The 20,179-nt window shown below is 43.5% G+C and overlaps 1 protein-coding gene across 6 annotated transcripts in view; it reads left to right on the forward strand.

Annotated features, from left to right (window-relative positions):
* The window catches only part of LOC147102764 (netrin-1), a 247,306-nt gene that overhangs the window by 144,135 nt on the left and 82,992 nt on the right, over nt 1–20,179 (forward strand). For all 6 annotated transcript variants that reach the window (XM_085963549.1, XM_085963551.1, XM_085963550.1 and 3 more), the window contains one exon: nt 15,365–15,553. In XM_085963549.1, coding sequence (XP_085819675.1) covers nt 15,365–15,553 — 189 coding nt within the window. The remainder of the gene's footprint in view (nt 1–15,364; nt 15,554–20,179) is intronic.

The raw sequence follows: 20,179 nt of genomic DNA on the forward strand, positions 1-20,179 counted from the left end.
GGTTTCTCTTGCTCTTTCTGGTCTCCTGCCAGGCTTCGTGCAATAATTACCCTTGAGTGGTTCGACCCACTCCCCCTACGGTTCTAGACCTTGGACTTAGGTGCAGAGAACAGTAGTGCAGAGAAAGAACTCAATAGACCAGGTTGAATAGCACGAAATGGATGCTTTTATTTTTAAACAGTTTGAAGCATTACAAAATACATGTCATAGGCACAGATTAAAGTTACTACAATCATGCACAAATTTATGAACTTGACTCTATGGAAATGGGGAACACACGGCACATCGTAAAAGGGGAAACACATTACGATTTCCCTTAACTCCCTCCCCTATACCTAAACTAAGTTTTGACCTGGGGAACTTGGGATCATGCTCACCACTCTCGAAATCGCGAGAAAGGGGGTTCGCAGCCTTTTGACACCGCTTCCCGTCGTCACGTGGATTTGGAAACTTCTGGCGCGGTCGATATTCTCTCCTCCCTCGAGGCGGTGGGGTAGACCCAGCCTCGATGAGCGCTCATTAAGGTTGAGATCTACTAAGTCGATTTGGGTTCATGGAGCAGACCCAGATGCAGGCTATGCACTTGGGAGAATCTTGTGGCCTAGATCGCCAGTCCTCCAGAGGGTTTCTTCTCCGTCGGCCTGGGTCGTCGATGATCTCCCGACCCCAGTACCCGGGCCACCCTCGTCGTCTTCTCGTCGTGGCCGAGCCTTGTTTGGCTGAACACCGGCCACGTTGTCCTTTTTTCCGAAACCGTCCGTCTTTAAAAAGACGAAAACGTTTTCATCGATCTGCCGAAGTGGAAGAGGCGCCGATCCGGGCACCGTCCGCCCTTCGTTCGTTCCTCGTAGAAGAAAATTCTTGAAGAAATGGAAGCCTGAAGTCGCCCAACAAGAAGCCGTGGCAGTGAAGAAGAAGTTGTTCAAGTAACCCGAAGTCCGAAGTAACTTAGATGGACTTTCAATCCATAGTTATACTCTTTTGGGACAGTCTTATCTCCCGCCAAATCATAGTCCTGTCTTTGTATTAATTTTGGCGGGCAGAAATCTCTGCAGGGGCGCTTTGTCTTGTAACGGAGCCGGTGATAACTTAAACTGGCCTTCCTGGCCGATAATGTCTTTCAATGTCTTTTGCATTGTCACCGTGGCTCGGTTCGCATATTGATCGGTCCGGACATTTTCCTTGATGGCTGCTAAACGGTTTTTCCTTTGTACGATAAATGGGTATAAGTGTTTTTACATTGTCCGCCCATATCTTGATGGGCCCCATCCTGTACTTATAATCCATTGAATATGTATGCTGTTGCTCTGAGTTTCGGTTCCCAGAGACTGGCTTTCATGGGCTCACTGTCTTCAATCCACAAGCCTGTCTGGCTTGCAGTAACAGAAATAAAATGGTTCATAAACTGATCACGGGGCCTGGCGGCCATTTTGTATGCCCTTTTATCAAAGGTTTTTCTGTGCAAGCTTACTTTGGTCAATAAACAGTCTTATTTTATCCAGTTTTCTTGCGTGATTTTTGCTGAAAATTGCGAATCTTACAAAGTGCGAGTTTTTTAAGAAACAGATATCGTATTGTGGCCACGTGATTGATGAAGAGGGGTTACATAAGTCCCCTGACAAAATTGAAGCGGTAGTTAAGGCTCCAGCGCCTGAAAATGTGTCGCAACTGAGGTCATTCCTCGGATTGGTGAATTACTACCATAAGTTTTTGCCGAATTTGTCCACAATTCTGCACCCACTGAACGCCCCTACTACAAACCGGAGTAGCATGGAAATGGAGCGATGAATGTAAGTGGGCCTTTCAGAAGAGTAAGGACCTCATCACTTCAAGGGAAGTATTGTCTCACTGCAACCCATCACTACCGATAAGACTGGCGTGTTATGCGTCTCCCTACGGCGTTGGAGCGGTACTGTCACATAAATTCCTTGCTGGTTCAGAGAGGCCGATAGCTTTTGCGTCACGCTCGTTAACTTCAGCCGAGCGTAACTACGCCCAGATTGACAGAGAGGCCCTCAGCTTGGTGTGGGGGGTGAAGAAGTTCAATCACTACCTGCACGGTCAGAAATTTACTCTACTAACTGATCATCAACCTCTTGTCTCCATTTTCAACCCTCAGAAGGGCGTACCGATAATGACAGCATAACGGCTACAGAGGTGGTCCCTTTTCCTAGGGGCACACCAATATGACATCGAGTACAAAGGAACTAAACAGCATGGGAATGCTGATGGATTGTCGCGCCTACCGTTGCCGACGGTGGAAGAAGCACCTGCAGTGGATCCGGTGGAGATATTCCACTCGACCATAGTCGAATGTCTCCCTGTGACGAATGCAAACATAGAAAAGGAAACACGAAATGACCCGACACTCTCCTGGGTCTATGATTTAACGGTGAAGGGATGGCCAGCACATGGCAAACCACTACTGCCAGCATTCTCGCCGAGAAGAGAACAGCTGTCAGTGTGCAGAGGAACCTTGATGTGTGGATCCAGAGTAGTAATTCCACCCAAATTGAAGGATAGAGTGCTCAATGAGCTTCATGAGGGTCATCTGGGAGGGGTAAAAATGAAGAACTTAGCCAGAGCGTTTGTGTGGTGGCCGGGAATCGATAGAGAAATCGAAGAGATGACCAAGAGCTGTACAGGATGCCAGAAGGTCCAAAACGCCCCACCACAAGCCCCTCTACATCCTTGGGAGTGGCCCTCATCTCCATGGCAAAGGGTGCACATTGATTTTGCTGGTCCATTTATGGACTCGATGTTTTTAATTGCGGTGGATGCACATTCAAAGTGGCCAGAGGTAATAAAAATGTCCTCAACCACCACAGAAAAAACTATCACAGTCTTCCGAACCATATTCGCCAGAAATGGGCTGCCTGAACAGATTTGCTCCGACAATGGACCACAGTTTGTGTCTGAAGAGTTCCGGAGGTTCTTAAAGAACAATGGTGTTAAGCATTACACATCCGCCCCATATCATCCAGCCACCAATGGATTGGCTGAGAGGTTCGTTCAAACATTCAAGAAGGCTATCAAGGCAATGTGTAATGAAGACATACCCCTACAACACAAGGTGGACAACTTCTTGTTTGCCTACCGGAATGCGACACATGCGGTTACCAACCAAACGCCAGCCATGATGTTCTTCAATCGAAGACTACGATGCCGCTTGGATTTGGTTAAGCCAAACATCAGAAGAGATGTGGAGAACAGGCAGTTTCAGAATATGAATGAAAGGCCGACCAGGAGTTTTAAGATAGGTCAACCAGTTTTGGCCCGGGACTACCGCACAGAGAAATGGCAGCCAGGAACGATCTGTACACGGCAAGGACCTCTAATGTATACCATGGACGTTGGAGAGAGCATTGTAAGACGCCATGCTGACCAGATTCTAGAGTCACTGGAAAACGTCAATTCCACACCACGATCCGATACACCTGGTGATGAAACCAAAGTACCAATTGCATCTACCTCAGAATCGGTGACATTGGAAGCAGACGAACCAAACAACGACGTTGATTCCGAATCAACTTTGCCAGAAGAACCTGATATCCTAAAGAGGCGTTATCCAGACAGAATCAGGAAGCCTCCTCAAAGACTGAACTTATAATTGCTTAACTTCAACTAATGTATCTAGCAACTGTAATTGTAAATATGTTATTCATATGAGGAGGAACTACTTCACTCAGAGGGTGGTAGGTCCATGGAATATGCTGCCCCAAAAAACTGTAGAAGCTACATCATTACATAAATTTAAAACAGAAATAGACAGTTTCCTAGAAGTAAAGGGAATTAAGGGTTACGGGGAGCGGGCAGGAATTTGGACATGAGTCTAGGTTCGGATCTGTCATGGCCCTGTGGGTAGCGGAGCGGGCCCAGGGGCCGTGTAGCCTGATCCTGCTCCTATTTCGTGTGTCTAATTCTGTTAGATGCAGGAGATGGTTCTGTGATAGTGGATTGGCAGTTAGGATCAGATCAGCCATGATCTTATTGAATGGCGGAGCAGGCTCGAGGGGCCGATTGGCCTACTCCTGCTCCTATTTCTTATGTTGTTATGTTCTTATTATTAATCGAATGTTATGTACTGTTTAGCTAAAAGGGGAGGAATTGTAGTGTATGTACTTTGCAGAAGGAACTATATTCTGCAGCCCCTGTATACTGCAGTACCAGTAGTGACCACCCCTGTATATAAGCCTGTGTAGTAACTTTTTCATAGTAGTTCCAGGTTGTCTCCACTCAGTAAAGACCTGTTATAATTAACTCCTGCAGTCCGTGTCTCAATTACACACGGACATAATAGTTTTGGTCTCTTTACCTAAGGAAGGATATACTTGCCATAGAGGGAGTGCAACGAAGGTTCACCAGACTGGTTCCTGGGATGGGGGGATTGTCCTACGAGTGGACTAGGCCTATATTCTCTAGAGTTTAGAAGAATGACAGGTGATCTCATTGAAACATACAAAATTCTTACAGGGCTTGACAGGGTAGATGCAGGGAGAATGTTTCCCCTGGCTGGGGAGCCTAGAACCAGGGGTCACAGTCTCAGAATAAGGGATCGGCCATTTAGGACTGAGATGAGGAGAAACTTCTTCACTCAGAGTGTGGTGAATCTTTGGAATTCTTTACCCCAGAGGGCTGTGGAGACTCAGTCGTTGAGTATATTCAAGACAGAGATCGATAGATTTTTGAATATTAAGGGCATCAAGGGATATGGGGATAATGCAGGAAAGTGGAGATGAGGTAGAAGATCAGCCATGATCTTATTGAATGACAGAGCAGGCCTGAAGGGCCAAATGGCCTACTCCTGCTCCTATTTCTTATGTTCTTATCAAGGCTCATGCACCGACTTGGGTGAGTTGCTTGAGGGCAACCTGTGCCCCAGGAAGGAGTCAACATTTTCAGGAGGGGTAGTGAGTGGAGAAAATTGCTCGAGTCCAGGAGGCAAAAAGTCTCCAGGTGCATTTGCACTATATCTTCAGCATTAGTGACCATGATGTCTACTTCACCTCAATGCTAAAGTTGCAATATAAATCCAGAGTCAGGAGAAGTGGGGTGAGATCCCTGGAGGGTATAGTATTATCCCATTTGGGTTTGACACTGCATGAAGTGTAATTCCAGTTTGATGTTAAATCAGTTTACAAAGTGCCCAGGGAGTTTCTTCAACTACCTCTCCTCCTTTCAGAACCTCCTTAAAACCCACCTCTTTGGCCAAGGTTTTGGTTACACCCCTACTCTCTCCTTCGTTGGCTTGTCATCTGATTTTCCTTAAGTCTCTGTGAAGCACCTGGCGATGTTTTTCTACAATAAAGTTGCTATATACAGTAAATGCTGTTATTGTCCTTTTTTTTGTTCTTGGATAGTAAAACACATGTTTTTACTGGATCTCGCTGGATGGCAGCCTTATACAAAAATCAGCAGGGTTACATTGGGGTTGCTGTTGGCTGCATGAGACATACCCTTCAGGAACTGGCAGCACTTCCACCCACTGACACCAATATAGAAGCAGTTTAAACATACTTTGAGTTAATTTAGTTATTGAGACAGGGTGGATGCTGGCACCCACACTCTAAACATGTGCAGAGCTCGCTTATGGGCAGAAGAATTGCAATTCCAACCAAGCAGTACAAGTAGGGTACTGATTGGCAAAAAACCCATAAATGCAGCATCATACTGTGTAACTTTCAGACCCCTTGTGAAAAAAGGACTTTGCTGTTTAAGAGAAAAGATGGAGACAGCAGAACACATCTGTTCTGATGAGAGCAAAGCTGTTGTAATTATTACAATGAGGTTTTGAACAGTCCTAAACAGCGAGATCTTCTGGGGGGAAATACTCATTTATACTGTAATGATGATGGCCATGCCATTGAGACTATTCTAAAGAGAATTTCTCTGTACATTGCCAGCTTTGCTTCTACTAAACAATCTGCTGTGTAAGCAATGAGCAACTCCCCGAGTGAACGGGAGGTGCCAGTAAAAAAAAAAAATCACTGCGCAGGGCTTTTAAATTCTTCTAGCTTAATTTCATGTTAAAAAAAGCTTTCATTTTCCAAAGAAGACTTGACTCTGAGGTGACGATAGAGCCAATCCCTGTAAGTGGGACAGCAAGGCAATACTGGGGTGACAGGGCAGTGCTGTGACACTGCTAAGGCAGTAGTTTAGGTCTACAATCTGCTACAGTGAGGCAGGACATAGGGCAAAGCCAACTAGTCTTGTATGGTGTGACTACTTGTAGGAAGGTTCTGTTTTGCTTGCTTTGCTCTTATCAACAAATTCCAGGTATTGTATGTTGTACCTGATAAGCTATTCAGTTGTTGATTGTCATTATTGGCTAATTGGAGGCCTTTAATATGTGCACACAAGCAGCATGGAATCGCTTTGAAAGCGGCATCATCTTTGCAAAGAAATGTCACAAGGTAAAAAACTGATCCCAGTAAACAGGGCTATTCATTGTGGTTTGAGTCATGAAATTTGTAACCAATTTCACAAAAGTGGAATTCAGGGATTCCCTTCCCTTTTCAGTACCAAATCACTGGGGAAAGTGTTAACTCTTCAAACTTTGGTGAGATTTACCAGTTTTACCGTTCAATTGACTGAAAAGTTAGTTAGAAATTTGACACATAATATCCTCTCTGAGTTTTGTTGAGGAAATTAGTGTAGATTTCTATATGTATTTCAGTACAAATAATGTATATTCTCTCTCTTTGAAAGCTGCAATGTTTCAAACTATATTTTGAAAGAATTTACGTAAGAAGATGGTGCAGCGTGCAAGAACTATGACATGGAGTGGTCAGGTACACTTCTGTGCCAATGATGGTCACACAGGAAATTCCCAGTCTATATAGAAGAAGCTGTTGAGTGAATGCCTTGCAAATCGAGAGTAGCCGAGAGAGGTAGAATTATTATATGGGTGCACCTCCTCCAAGGCAATTAAAGAGGACTGGGTGCTGGCTGTCTGGCTGACTTCTAGGCCAGTGCATTGTGGGGAAGGGACCCAGGGGAAACCAGGGGGGAAAAAATCACATAACTTCTGAGAGCCAAAATATTTTACCTCAGTTACATAAAGCAAATCAGTTTTGATGGTATTGAATTACATGTCAGATAAGCCAAGAACAAGATATCATTTAAAATTTTCCAAGCAGAAAACATGAAAATAGATGTGATTATCGTACATCATAGTGCACGTGTAGATTCAAGTGTTGATATCTTACTCTGATTCAGTGTTTTTGAATAGTGCCTGAAGTGTCAGAAAACTTCAAAAGCCTGATATCTGTAGTAATTTCCATTGATGCTTTTGTTCTCGATCTGCGTTTCCCCATAGTTACTGCTATTCCTGCCAGTTCATTTTTGATCTTAGAAATATGTAACGACACCGGAACCACTTTCCTTGCACTTTCTTTGAAACATTGTAAACAGGTGTGAAGAACCTCTAACAGTTTTGTTTATTGAATTCTGCATGCCGTTGAAGAAGCTTTGTGTTGTCTGCAATTCAAGCACACAATGTATACGTCTTATCTGAAGTCCTCCCACACAATGAGATCATGACACTGAGTGAGTTAGAAAAACATGGGGTAAGCCATTTAGGACAGAGATGAGGAGGAATTTCTTCACCCAGAGAGTGGTGAACCTGTGGAATTCTCTACCACAGAAGGCAGTGGAGGCCAATTCATTAAATATATTCAAGAAGGAGTTAGATATATTTCTTAAGGCTAAAGGGATCAAGGGATATGGGGAGAAGGCAGGGACAAGGTACTGAGTTTGGATGATCAGCCATGATCTCATTAAATGGCAGAGCAGGCTCGAGGGGCCGAATGGCCTACTCCTGATCCTATCTTTTATGTTTCTATGGCCGGCATGTAAAAACAGCAACTATGACTTACCAGAAAAGGGCATTGCAAAATATGTTTCTGGGAACTTTGCACCATTGACATCATTAAGAAATGACTGGAAAGTACAAAAACTTTTCAATGGTCATGCTTTTTACAAAAATGTTATTAAGTACAGTATTACAGATACTATATTTCCTATTGATTTAGTATGCTTGATGTGGCATCTTTTGTGAGTCAGAGCCTTGCTCCTGAGCCACACAACATACATTACCCAGGACTTCAAACCTAAGGACCTCTTTACCTTCCTCAGTTTCTCTTTCCTTCTACCGTTGACAGATCTTTAAAACAAAAGCTTGGCTTTACCTTCATCACCACTTCTTGATTCACTATATCTTGAGTGTCAGCCGTGGCTCAGTTGGTAGCACCCTTGCCTTTGAGTCAGAAGGTTTGTGGGTTCAAATCCCACTCCAGAGGCATTAAGCAGACAAATCCAGGCTGAACACTCCAGGGCAGTTCTGAGGGAGTGCTGCACTGTCTGAGGTGCCGTCTTTCAGATGAGACATTAGATTGAGGCCCCGTCTGTTCTCTATTGTGTATGTAAAAGATCCCATGACACTGGGTGTCCTGGCCAATATTTATCCCTCAATCAACATAACAAAAACAGATCATCTGGTCATTATCGCATTGTTGTTTGTGGGAGCTTGCTGAATGCAAATTGGCTGGTGTGTTTCCTACATGACAAGATTGGCTGTAAAACGCTTTGGGATATCCGGTGGACATAAAAGGCGCTATATAAATGCAGGTTTTTCTTTTCTCCTATCCTTCCTGACTTCTTGTTGAGTGCCTGGTCTTCCAACATAAAGCATATATTGAGGAAACCAAATGAATCTTCTTTAAATTGTTCAGAAGAGTTTTGGGTAATAAGATTGGAAAATGTGCTTGCCTTCTGTTGCAAAGTTCCAAAAATAGACAGGTTGCTGCTTGTAGGTATTGCTTCTGTCATTACTGAATTTAAGCTGCATGGCCAAAGATGTCGCTTTAAGGTGGTATCCTTCTGACACACTGGGCGGACAGGCTGGGAGTATCACTTCTACTGAAGTCCAACCTGTCAACACTGAGCTATCAGACACTTAACAGCAATTTCAAGATTGCCTTTTTCAATGGTACCTGTCACACAATAATCACTGTTACTATATATTCCTCAGAGCTGTTAGAGCTTCACCAACCTTACTGACAGCCAGATTACCATTCACCAATGCAGAGTTGCATCATTCAGTCTAGCTCATAAACCACAGAGCATACATTTCCTGAGAACTCAAAGTTTTTGGAACACTTAATCTCCCTCAGCTTTCACTTCCTCCGAGCAATCTACAGGCTTTTAAAACAAAAGGCTGACATTAAAACGTTAAACAACTTCCCGAGTTAATTTGTCTCCTCCTCTTTCCTTTTCCACCTTGGTGCTGCCCTGCACTATGGGCCCTCATCCAGATATTTTGATAATTTAAAAAATCCCACCACATTGTAAGTGTACCCAATCCACAACAAAGAGAGAAATAAAGCTGAAACTGCTAGATATATTTCTTCATTGTATTTCTCAGATTGGTACCAGCACTTGTAAGAATGTTATAGAATCTCTGATCACTGTAGATAAAGATCACTGAATGAGCACTGTAATAACATGTTTCCTTAGGTATCCAGCATGCCTCTAGAGACAACAACAACTTGCATTGATATAGCAATTTTATCATAGTAAAACATCTCAAGGCATTTCAAAAGACCGTTAACAATCAACATTTGACACCGAATAACATCATGAGATATTAGAACAGGTGAATAAAAGTTTGGCTGAAGAGGTAGCTTTTAAGGAGCATCTTAAAGGAGGATAGAGCGGTAGAGAGGTCGAGAAGTTTAGGGAGGGAATTCCAGAGCTTAGGGCCCAGGCAGCTAAAGGCACGGCCGCCAATGATGGAGTGATGAAAGTCGGGGATGCACAACAGGTCAGAATTGGAGGAATGCAGATATCTCCGAGGGTCCACTTTTTTTATTCGTTTATGGAATGTGGGTGTAGCTGGCAAGGCCAGCATTTACTGCCCATCCCTAATTGCCCTCGCGAAGGTGGTGGTGAGCCGCCTTCTTGAACCGCTGCAGTCCGTGTGGTGAAGGTACTCCCACAGTGCTGTTAGGGAGGGAGTTCCAGGATTTTGTCCCAGCGACGATGAAGGATCGGCGATATACTTCTAAGTCAGGATGGTGTGTGACTTGGAGGGGAACTTGGAGGTGGTGGTGTTCCCATGCACCTGCTGCCCTTGTCCTTCTAAGTGGAAGAGGTCGTGGGTTTGGGAAGTGCTGCCAAAGAAGCCTTGGCGAGTTGCTGCAGTGCATCTTGTGGTTGGCATACACTGCAGCCACGGTACGCCGGTGGTGGAGGGAGTGAATGTTTAAGGTGGTGGATGGGGTGCCAATCAATCGGCTGCTTTGTCCTGGATGGTGTCGCGCTTCTTGAGTGTTGTTGGAGCTGCACTCATCCAGGCAAGTGGAGAGCATTCCATCACACTCCTTACTTGTGCCTCGTAGATGGTGGAAAGGCTTTGGGGATTCAGGAGGTGAGACACTTGCTGCAGAACACCTAACCTCTGACCTGCTCTTGTTGCCACAGTATTTATGTGGCTGGTCCAGTTAAGTTTCTGGTCAATGGTGACCCCTAGGATGTTGATGGTGGGGGATTCGGCGATGGTAATGCTGTTGAATATCAAAGGGAGGTGGTTAGACTCTCGCTTGTTGGAGATAATCATTGCCTGTCACTTCAAGTCACTAGCCACTTATCAGCCCACGCCTGAACGTCATCCAGGGCTTGTTGCGTGCGGGCATGGACTGCTTCATTATCTGAGGTGTTGTGAATGGCGCTGAACACTGTGCAGTCATCAGCGAACATCCCCATTTCTGACCTTATGTTGGAGGGAAGGTCATTGATGAAGCAGCTGAAGATGGTTGGGCCTAGGATACTGCCCTGAGGAACTCCTGCAGCGATGTCCTGGGGCTGTGATGATTGACCTTCAACCACCACAACCATCTTCCTTTGTGCTAGGTATGACTCCAGCCAGTGGAGTGTTTTCCCTGATTCCCATTGACTTCAGTTTTGCTAGGGCTCCTTGATGTCACACTCGGTCAAATGCTGCCTTGCTGTCGAGGGCAGTCACTCTCATCTCACCTGTGGAATTCAGCTCCTTTGTCCATGTTTGGACCAAGGCTGTAATGAGGTCGGAAGCTGAGTGGTCTTGGTGGAACCCAAACTGGGCATCAGTGAGCAGGTTATTAGTAAGTGCTGCTTGATAGCACTGTCGATGACACCTTCCATCACTTTGCTGATGATTGAGAGTAGACTGACGTGGCAGTAATTGGCAGGGTTGGATTTGTCCTGCTTTTTGTGAACCGGACATACCTGGGCAGTTTTCCACATTGTCGGATAGATGCCAGTGTTGTAGCTGTACTGGAACAGCTTGGCTAGAGGCGCGGCTAGTTCTGGAGCACAGGTCTTCAGCACGATAGCTGGGATGTTGTCGGGGCCCATAGCCTTTGCTGTATCCAGCGCGCTCAGCCGTTTCTTGATATCACATGGAGTGAATCGAATTGGCTGAAGAATGGCTTCTGTGATGGTGGGGACCTCAGGAGTAGACCGATATAGATCATCCACTCGGCACTTCTGGCTGAAGATGGTTGCAAACGTTTCAGCCTTACCTTTTGCACTCATGTGCTGGGCTCCACCATCATTGAGGATGAGGATATTCATGGAGCCTCCTCCTCCCATTAGTTGTTTAATGGTCCACCACCATTCACAACTGGATGTGGCAGGACTGCAGAGCTTTGATCTGATCCGTTGATTGTAGGATCGCTTAGCCCTGTCTATAGCAAGCTGCTTCCACTTTTTAGCATGCATGTAGTCCTGTGTTGCAGCTTCCCCAGGTTGGCACCTCATTTTTAGGTACGCCAGGTGCTGCTCTTTGCATGTTCTTTTACACTCCTTATTACATAAGAACATAAGAAATAGGAGCAGGAGTAGGCCAATCGGCCCCTCGAGCCTGCTCCGCCATTCAATAAGATCATGGCTGATCTGATCCTAACCGCCAATCCACTATCACAGAACCATCTCCTGAATCTAACAGAATTAGACACACGAAATAGGAGCAGGATCAGGCTACACGGCCCCTGGGCCCGCTCCGCTACCCACAGGGCCATGACCGATCCGAACCTAGACTCATGTCCAAATTCCTGCCCGCTCCCCATAACCCTTAATTCCCTTTACTTCTAGGAAACTGTCTATTTCTGTTTTAAATTTATGTAATGATGTAGCTTCTACAGCTTTTTGGGGCAGCATATTCCATGGACCTACCACCCTCTGAGTGAAGTAGTTCCTCCTCATCTCAGTTTTGAAAGAGCAGCCCCTTATTCTAAGACTATGCCCCCTAGTTCTAGTTTCACCCATCATCGGGTGGTCCCCTGGCTTGGTGGTAATGGTAGAGTGAGGGATATGCCGGGCCATGAGGTTACAGATTGTGGTGGAATACAATTCTGCTGCTGCTGATGGCCCACAGCGCCTCATGGATGCCCAGTTTTGAGTTGCTAGATCTGTCTGAATCTAACCCATTTAGCATGGTGGTAGTGCCACATAACACGATGGAGGGTGTCCTCAGTGTGAAGGTGGGACTTCGTCTCCACAATGAATGTGCGGTGGTCACTGCTACTAATACTGTCATGGACAGATGCATCTGCGACAGGTAGATTGGTGAGGACGAGGTCAAGTAGGTTTTTCCCTCGTGTTGGTTCTCTTACCACCTGTCGCAGGCCCAGACTGGCAGTTATGTCTTTCAGGACTCGGCCAGCAGTGGTGCTACTGAGCCACTCTTGGTGATGGACATTGAAGTCCCCCACCCAGACTACATTCTGTGCCCTTGCTACTCTCAGTGCTTCTTCCAAGTGGTGTTCAACATGGCGGAGCACTGATTCATCAGCTGAGGGAGGGCAGTAGGTGGTAATCAGCAGGAGGTTTCCTTGCCCATGCTTGACCTGAAGCCATGAGACTTCATGGGGTCCGGAGTCAATGTTGAGGACTCCTAGGACTACTCCTTCCCGACTGTATACCACTGTGCCACCACCCCTGGTGGGTCTGTCCTGCCGGTGGGACAGAACATACCCAGGATTAATGATGGAGGAGTTTGGGACTTTGGCTGAAAGGTATGATTCTGTTAGTATGACTATGTCAGGCTGTTGCTTGACGAGACTGTGGGACAGCTCTCCCAATTTTAGCACATGTCCCCAGATGTTGGTGAGGAGGACTTTGCAGGGTCGATTGGGCTAGGTGTGCCGTTGCTGTATCCGTAGCCGGTGCCGAGGTCGATGCCGGTTGGTCCATCTGGTTTCATTCTTACTATGTTTCGTAGTGGTTAGTTACAACTGACTTGCTAGGCCATTTCAGAGGGCAATTAAGAGTCAACCACATTGCTGTGTATCTGGCGTCACAAATAGGCCAGACCAGGTAAAGATGGTAGATTTCTTTCCCTAAAGGACATTAATGAACCAGATGGGTTTTTAACGACAATCTGATAGTTTCATGGTTACCATTACTGATACTAGTTTTTTATTCCAGATTTATTTAATTAACTGAATTTAAATTCCCCAGCTGGCATGGTGGAATTTGAATTCACGTCTCTGGATCATTAGTCCAGGCCTCTGGATTACTAGCGCAGTGACATTACCACATGGCCCCCTCCTATTTCTCATCTACATACTGTCCCTTGGCGACATCATATGCAAACAATGCGTCAGTTTCCAAATGTACGCTGATGACACCCATCTCTACCTCACCACCACTTCTCTCGACCCCTCCACAGTCTCTAAATTGTCAGACTGCTAGTTCTGGATGAGCAAAAATTTTCTCCAATTAAATATTGGGAAGACCGAAGCCATTGTTTTTGTTCCAATGCCACAAACTCTGTTCTCTAGCCACTGACTCCATCCCTCTCCCTAACATTTGTCTGAAGCTGAAACACGCTGTTCATAGCCTTGGTGTCATACTTGACCCTGAAATGAACTTCCGACCACATATCCGCGGCATAACTAAGACCGCCTATTTCCACCTCCGTAACATCGCCCGTCTCCGCCCTTGCCTCAGCTCATCCGCTGCTGAAACCCTCATCCATGCCTTTGTTACCTCTAGACTTGACTATTCCAACACACTCGCGGCTGGCCATGTCCTAACTCGCACCAAGTCCCGTTCAACCATCACCCCTGTGCTCACTGACCTACATTAGCTCCTGGTTAAGCAGCGCCTCGATTTCAAAATTCTCATCCTTGTTTTCAAATCCCTCCGTGGCTTCGCCCCTCCCTATCTCTATAATCTCCTTGAGCCCCACAACCCCCCCCCCCAAGATATCTGTGCTCCTCTAATCCTTGATTATAATTGGTCAACTATTGGTGGGCGTGCCTTCTATTGCCTCGGCCCTAAGCTCTGGAATTCCCTGCCTAAACCTCGCCGCCTCTCTTTCCTCCTTTAAGGTGCTACTTAAAACCTACCTCTTTGACCAAGCTTTTGGTCATCTGCCCTAATTTCTCCTTATATGGCTCGGTGTCAAATTTTTTTGTCTTATAATACTCCTGTGAAGCACCTTGGGACGTTTTACTACGTTAAAGGCGCTATATAAATACAAGTTGTTGTTGGTATACACCTCCCATGTTTCAAATTTTGTTGCTTGGACACTAATGTGATGACTTGAAGTCTGGTTCTTCACAGAGAAGATTAAATGTTCCCTCTTGTGTTAGCCCAGGGCTTCACTGACACCATCTAGGCTGGCACCTTACTTTCAGGGAACCCACGGACAGAGGAATGGCTTTCCTTATGGCTCCAGTACTGCGAGTTCACGCTGGCCAGTTCATTCCACAGAAAATTCCATTCCAGATTCGCTGCAGTACAAACTTCCCAATGTAACAGGGGTATGAAACATACAAAAAAAAAGTACAAGAAGCCCAACTAAAAGACAGCTGTTCCTTTTAGCATATACTTGTAGTGATGTACAGTGTTCCCTGTCATTTTTTTTTGGGCCGCACTGCCACTTTCACAGACTGCCTGGCCTGTTCAAAATTTCACCCATGCGCCTTTTGTTCCAATTTGAAAGCCGGCTCACCGGTTGCTGCACGGCCACACAACTGCTCAGCTTAAAGGGAACACTGGTGATATGTAAACTGAGTAATTGTACCGTCCATCACTAGTATATTTAATCATCTATAAATATAAGTTTGGTATGTACATTACCTCATTATAAGTATTTCTGTTATGTCTTTTATGATTTTACTGATCCTAAACTCCTGACATTTTCATATTATTTCATGGCTATGGGTGCTCTGTCAAACATTCAATACAGTGCACGTGCAGGTATTGTGTATAAAATGCCTCCTTACTGAGCAGTATGTAATAAGGGTGCAGAGTGATTGCACAATTATTTGTAAGCCAATTGATTCCATTTTCATTGACTGATTTTTTTTTTCAGCTTGCAACTGTAACCTGCATGCCCGACGGTGCCGCTTTAACATGGAACTCTTCAAACTTTCTGGTCGGAAGAGTGGAGGAGTCTGCCTGAACTGCCGTCACAACACAGCAGGTCGCCACTGCCACTACTGCAAGGAAGGCTACTATCGTGACATGACAAAGCCCATCACTCATAGAAAGGCGTGCAAAGGTATGTGGGAAGAGCCTGGGCTCTCACCTGGCAAGAGGATTATTTTCCTTTTGTCTGCCATCGCTGTGGAGCTTCCGCTGGTGGAAGCTCCCTTGTTTGCAGAAACTTTAGCCCATCGTTTTGGCACAGAGGGCTTTTTGAGGAGAAGTTCTTTTGGAACACGTGTGACAGGACAAGGAAAATAAACAAAAGCTGACAACAGAGAAAGACAAAGGTGTGAAAGGATTCTTAGGTTTAGTGGTACAACTGAGCAGGACTGGCAGATCAAAACATTAGCACAACACAGGTGTGCACACCAGCAAACACACAGCAGTTACATTCAACAGGATCAGCCACAAGACAAAGACAGCCTCACACACACACACACACACACACACACTGCTCAAAGCAGCATTTTTAATCTCCCAACAAACTGCTCGAACACCTCTGAAAACAACGTTAGTTCTTTGAAATGGGTCCTCATGCCTTGGCTTTTGTAAAGATTTTCTCTTCTTCATTCAAAAGATAAACATGGGATTTTCAGCATTATCTTGCTGTCCTTGATTTAATACTCATAGTTAGAAGGAATGCTTAAAAGTAGAATGGAAGAGGCTTGTTTTTACACTTCAGATTAATCCGTGGCCTAAATGGTAATTACACCTGTTTGTGGAACCCAAAAATGACATTATATTAACAAACGAACCATGAATCTCACACCTACCAGCAGGCAGGCAGCAATACCTGACGTTTGTACAATTCCAAATACACAAATCTGTGTTCAGAAATTATCACTCATTTAATCAACTTGGAATTTATTTAGCTTCATGCCATTTGTTAAACAGCTAAAGTTAAAAAATCTGAACATCTATATTTTCAAAATGTTATGACAGTGCAGCACTTTAAAAAAAAAAAAAATTCAATACAAAGATAAGAATATCATCACTTTGTATGTTTAGTTGGTGGGGGAAATATTGAGTCTCAGGTTCCTTCAACTATAAAAGAGAAGCTGAAACTAGTTGAACCAGAATGAAGCATTTCAAGAGTTATTTAGAGTCTAACTTCTGTCTTCCATAAAGTGTAACCTTTTTATTTGTTACTGTTATTAAAAGGTGTTCCCAATTCAACGAATAAAGATAAATAGGGAATGCTGCATCATATTCTGGTGAACTTTTCACTGGAATTAAAGTATTATCTACCTATATGCATTATAAAGTTCCTTAAACATCTTGACAAGTATTGCACTTAAAAATTAAATCGTCTATTTCTGCTAGAAATAATCGTTTCACAACTTTTAAGATGAGACATACATTAATGGGAAATTACCATCCATCTACCTACTAAATTCATTTAATGTTAGGGATTATTTTGTAATGTAAAACACTTTGGTTATTGAACTGATTACAATTTTTTATGCCAAGTGATTGAGAGTTTTTGTTTTTGTCCAGAAGGAGGCTATTAATATAACTGTACATAATCTAACCATCATAGTTCTACCTACAATAAACAAATGTAACAGATGTATCCAACACCGTTACAGCAAGCTTGGGCAACATCCAATCACAGACTCATCCAACACAGACACCGTCCAAAATAGACCCACAAATTGATACAAAAAAAGGGACATCTAATCTGAACCCATCCAACAAAGACCTCCTGGCATATAGAAAAAAAACTTTATAAAGTAAAGAAACCTAATTTATTGGTAAACATTGTCACCTCAGAATTTGTAAATGAAGAAAATACAGTCAACTCTATTGAAGTGAATACCTAATGAATCAATATACAGACATTGAAAATCTAAAGTCATAATCTCCCAATAAATGAATCCCTTTTTCTCTGATTGTAATATATAATTTCCACTATTTCTATAACCTACCAATCTAAAAGATATTAAAAGTACTAATGTGAGTCAATTCACAAAACCTCCCATTACAATTAAAAGCAGGCAAGAACTTGTATCAGATTATTCTCAGTACTATTATTGCATAACTGTTAATAAGTGAATAACATTTTGTGGAATGTAAGTGTTGAGTTAGCAGGACCTTGTGTGAAGAATTAGAATTATTGGAGATGATCCTGATAGGATCTCAAATGCACGTAAATACTCAGACACACATTCATAACACACAACCCACATTAGCTAACAGGTTCATTTCACTGGACTGCAGGCAATTATAGCAAACAAAGTGGCAGTTTGCCAGCTAGTCAAATTCTGCCCAATGTGAAAGAGAGAATATGGACAGAAATCACTTCAATGTAAGTCACTTTACAGCGAGTGTTATTAAATCTTACTGTTTGACCAATAATGCAATAGGTTCATAAAGAATGAGAGTTGTAGGTGTGATTTTCAAAATATTTTGCTGCACCGGCAGACATTGGATTTAGTCTAAAGGTACTTTATAATTGCATAAATAATGGTCATATCGTTGAAACTGGAAGTCAAATTTTACTTCTTCCACCCTTACAATCAGATAACAAAATAGGAAAGAAAATTGTAATCCTTATCAATGAGACAGCTACATATTTGCAGAGAATTGTTATGTAGTGAGCCCCAAACAGGTGCACTACTAACTCTGTAGTTTACATTTGTTAATCTTTTTTTTACAAAAGACACTATGGCTCACGTTACTCAAAACATTCCTGGATTTTTTTTTCACCCACAAAGAATGTTTAAAACATTTAACACGTCTGAGGACTGAAGCAAGTTGGATTGAAATACTGCATTGTCTTTGCTTAGCTTAGAATCAGAGCCAAAAACGAGACGTCAAAACAGACTCATCCAAATAATTGTCAGAATTAATCCTTTTTTAAGCAATGAAGCAGAGAAACTATTCTAAAAATATGCACCAAATTCTAGAAATGCCTTGACTTTCGTGCGCACACACACAATGATAAAATGCTTCACAATTACCTTCAGCAAGATGGATCCAGAGTATTGTACCACCAGTTCCTTTCAGGGGGATTTAAATTTTGCTGCTTTAATGAATCTACAAAAACCTCAGTAAAAATTAGTACAAGCCATTAGTAAGAGTGTTCAGCATCCAAAAATTAATTCTAATTAAAATCCAATGGATAGGACCGTGTTTTTAAAATCAAAGCTTCAGGAAATTGAAGGTTTTTACCACAAATTATCATTAAATACGGATTTACAAGTTAAAGTAAAATTAGGGAGATTACTATAGAAGCTCTTTCAGACTGTGTATATTTATCTTTTTTTAACTCTGGGTTTGATAACTGACTCTTCTCTTGAAAGTTTAGCAGGAAACAAGGAGCATGTTAATGGAGCGCTGCACTTACTGCATGGTGGGCGTGTGTATTGGAACCAAGTGGTGAACAATGATGACAATATGAGTTACAAGGGTTATTTTACCAGTACCTTCCATTTCTAATTACTCATGTTCACCATATCAGTGTTTAACCTTACCAGGAGAGAACTAAGGAATCCTAACAACACATTAACTTTGAATTTGTTATAATATTTCATTGTTCCATCAGGTCTTGTTCATCATAGTTTCACCTTGTCATGTGCTTGTCACCGATTGGTTAAGTAAAGAAAATTGACATGAACTATTTGGACTAATGTTATGCAGCATCTAACAGTCACTGGCATCTATGGACTGCAGTGTTTGTAACCATTTAAAAAAAGACTTGATTCTTTCACCCATTCCACTTGCATTTTAATCTGATCATCTAGTTTGATTTTAACACATAATTTAAGATGTTTTCTATGTTCTCAGAAGTCTGATATTAACCTTGGCATCAGCTTCCTTTGTGCATTCTTTATCTAACGCTATCATTTCCATTTTTCACTCAAACCAGTATCTAGGCTCCCCTGATGACTCTGCTGGACCAGAAGGTCCTAGCTTTGATTCCTGGTGTGTGTTGAGTAAGCTTACCTCAGTTGGGGTGGAAGTAGGTGAACTACAATTGCCCTCAGTGCCCCGGGATAGTGAGAGGAAAGATTAGGCAGTGTTTGCTATTGCAATCCAGTGAACCCTGCTGGCAAATGCACGTGTGTGGATATCAAGTGAGGAAAGGATTGGGTGGCTATGACGTCTGCTCATTCCTCCCCCTCACCCATTAGAATCATTTTCTATGGCTCACAAATGACAACTTGGATAAGGTATCCTGGAAGGATTTTTATTTCTTTTTAAATCTAAGATTGCCCCCCCCCCCCTTCCTCAGGGGGCAAATTAAACTATTTGCAAGTTCGAAGAGGGGAGGGAGTTTGGGAATCTGGGTGGACACCAGAATTTCTGGCAGGAATAGGCAGGCGGGTGCCAGAGCTGCACCCAGAAGCTGCTTGCAGCCAATCTAACCTATGCAAATGAGGTGCCTTCCCACTGACCCCGCAAACACTGACAGGGCCAGTGCTGGAGGGCATTGTTGGGATCACGACCCAAGGAAATAAACAATCATGAGCAGCAGCTCTTTGAAGGATCCTTGAATCAAACTTTGCATCTGCGAATATGTTATTGTTGCTGTGTTGTTTTCAGTAGGTTGAAAGTGTTATAGGCCTGCTGAACAAAGCTGTTGTACACTGTACGTCCTGCCCACTGTTAAAAATGCTATTTTAATTCACTATTACCTTATCTGGTGCAAATAGCTGTGTGGCAAATTAATTGAAGCTTAGCTCCCACAAACAAA

Source organism: Somniosus microcephalus, chromosome 21 (genome assembly GCF_052327205.1).
Source record: "Somniosus microcephalus isolate GS21.2 chromosome 21, FLI_Smic_1.0, whole genome shotgun sequence".
In the NCBI taxonomy this organism is placed as follows: Eukaryota; Metazoa; Chordata; class Chondrichthyes; order Squaliformes; family Somniosidae; genus Somniosus; species Somniosus microcephalus.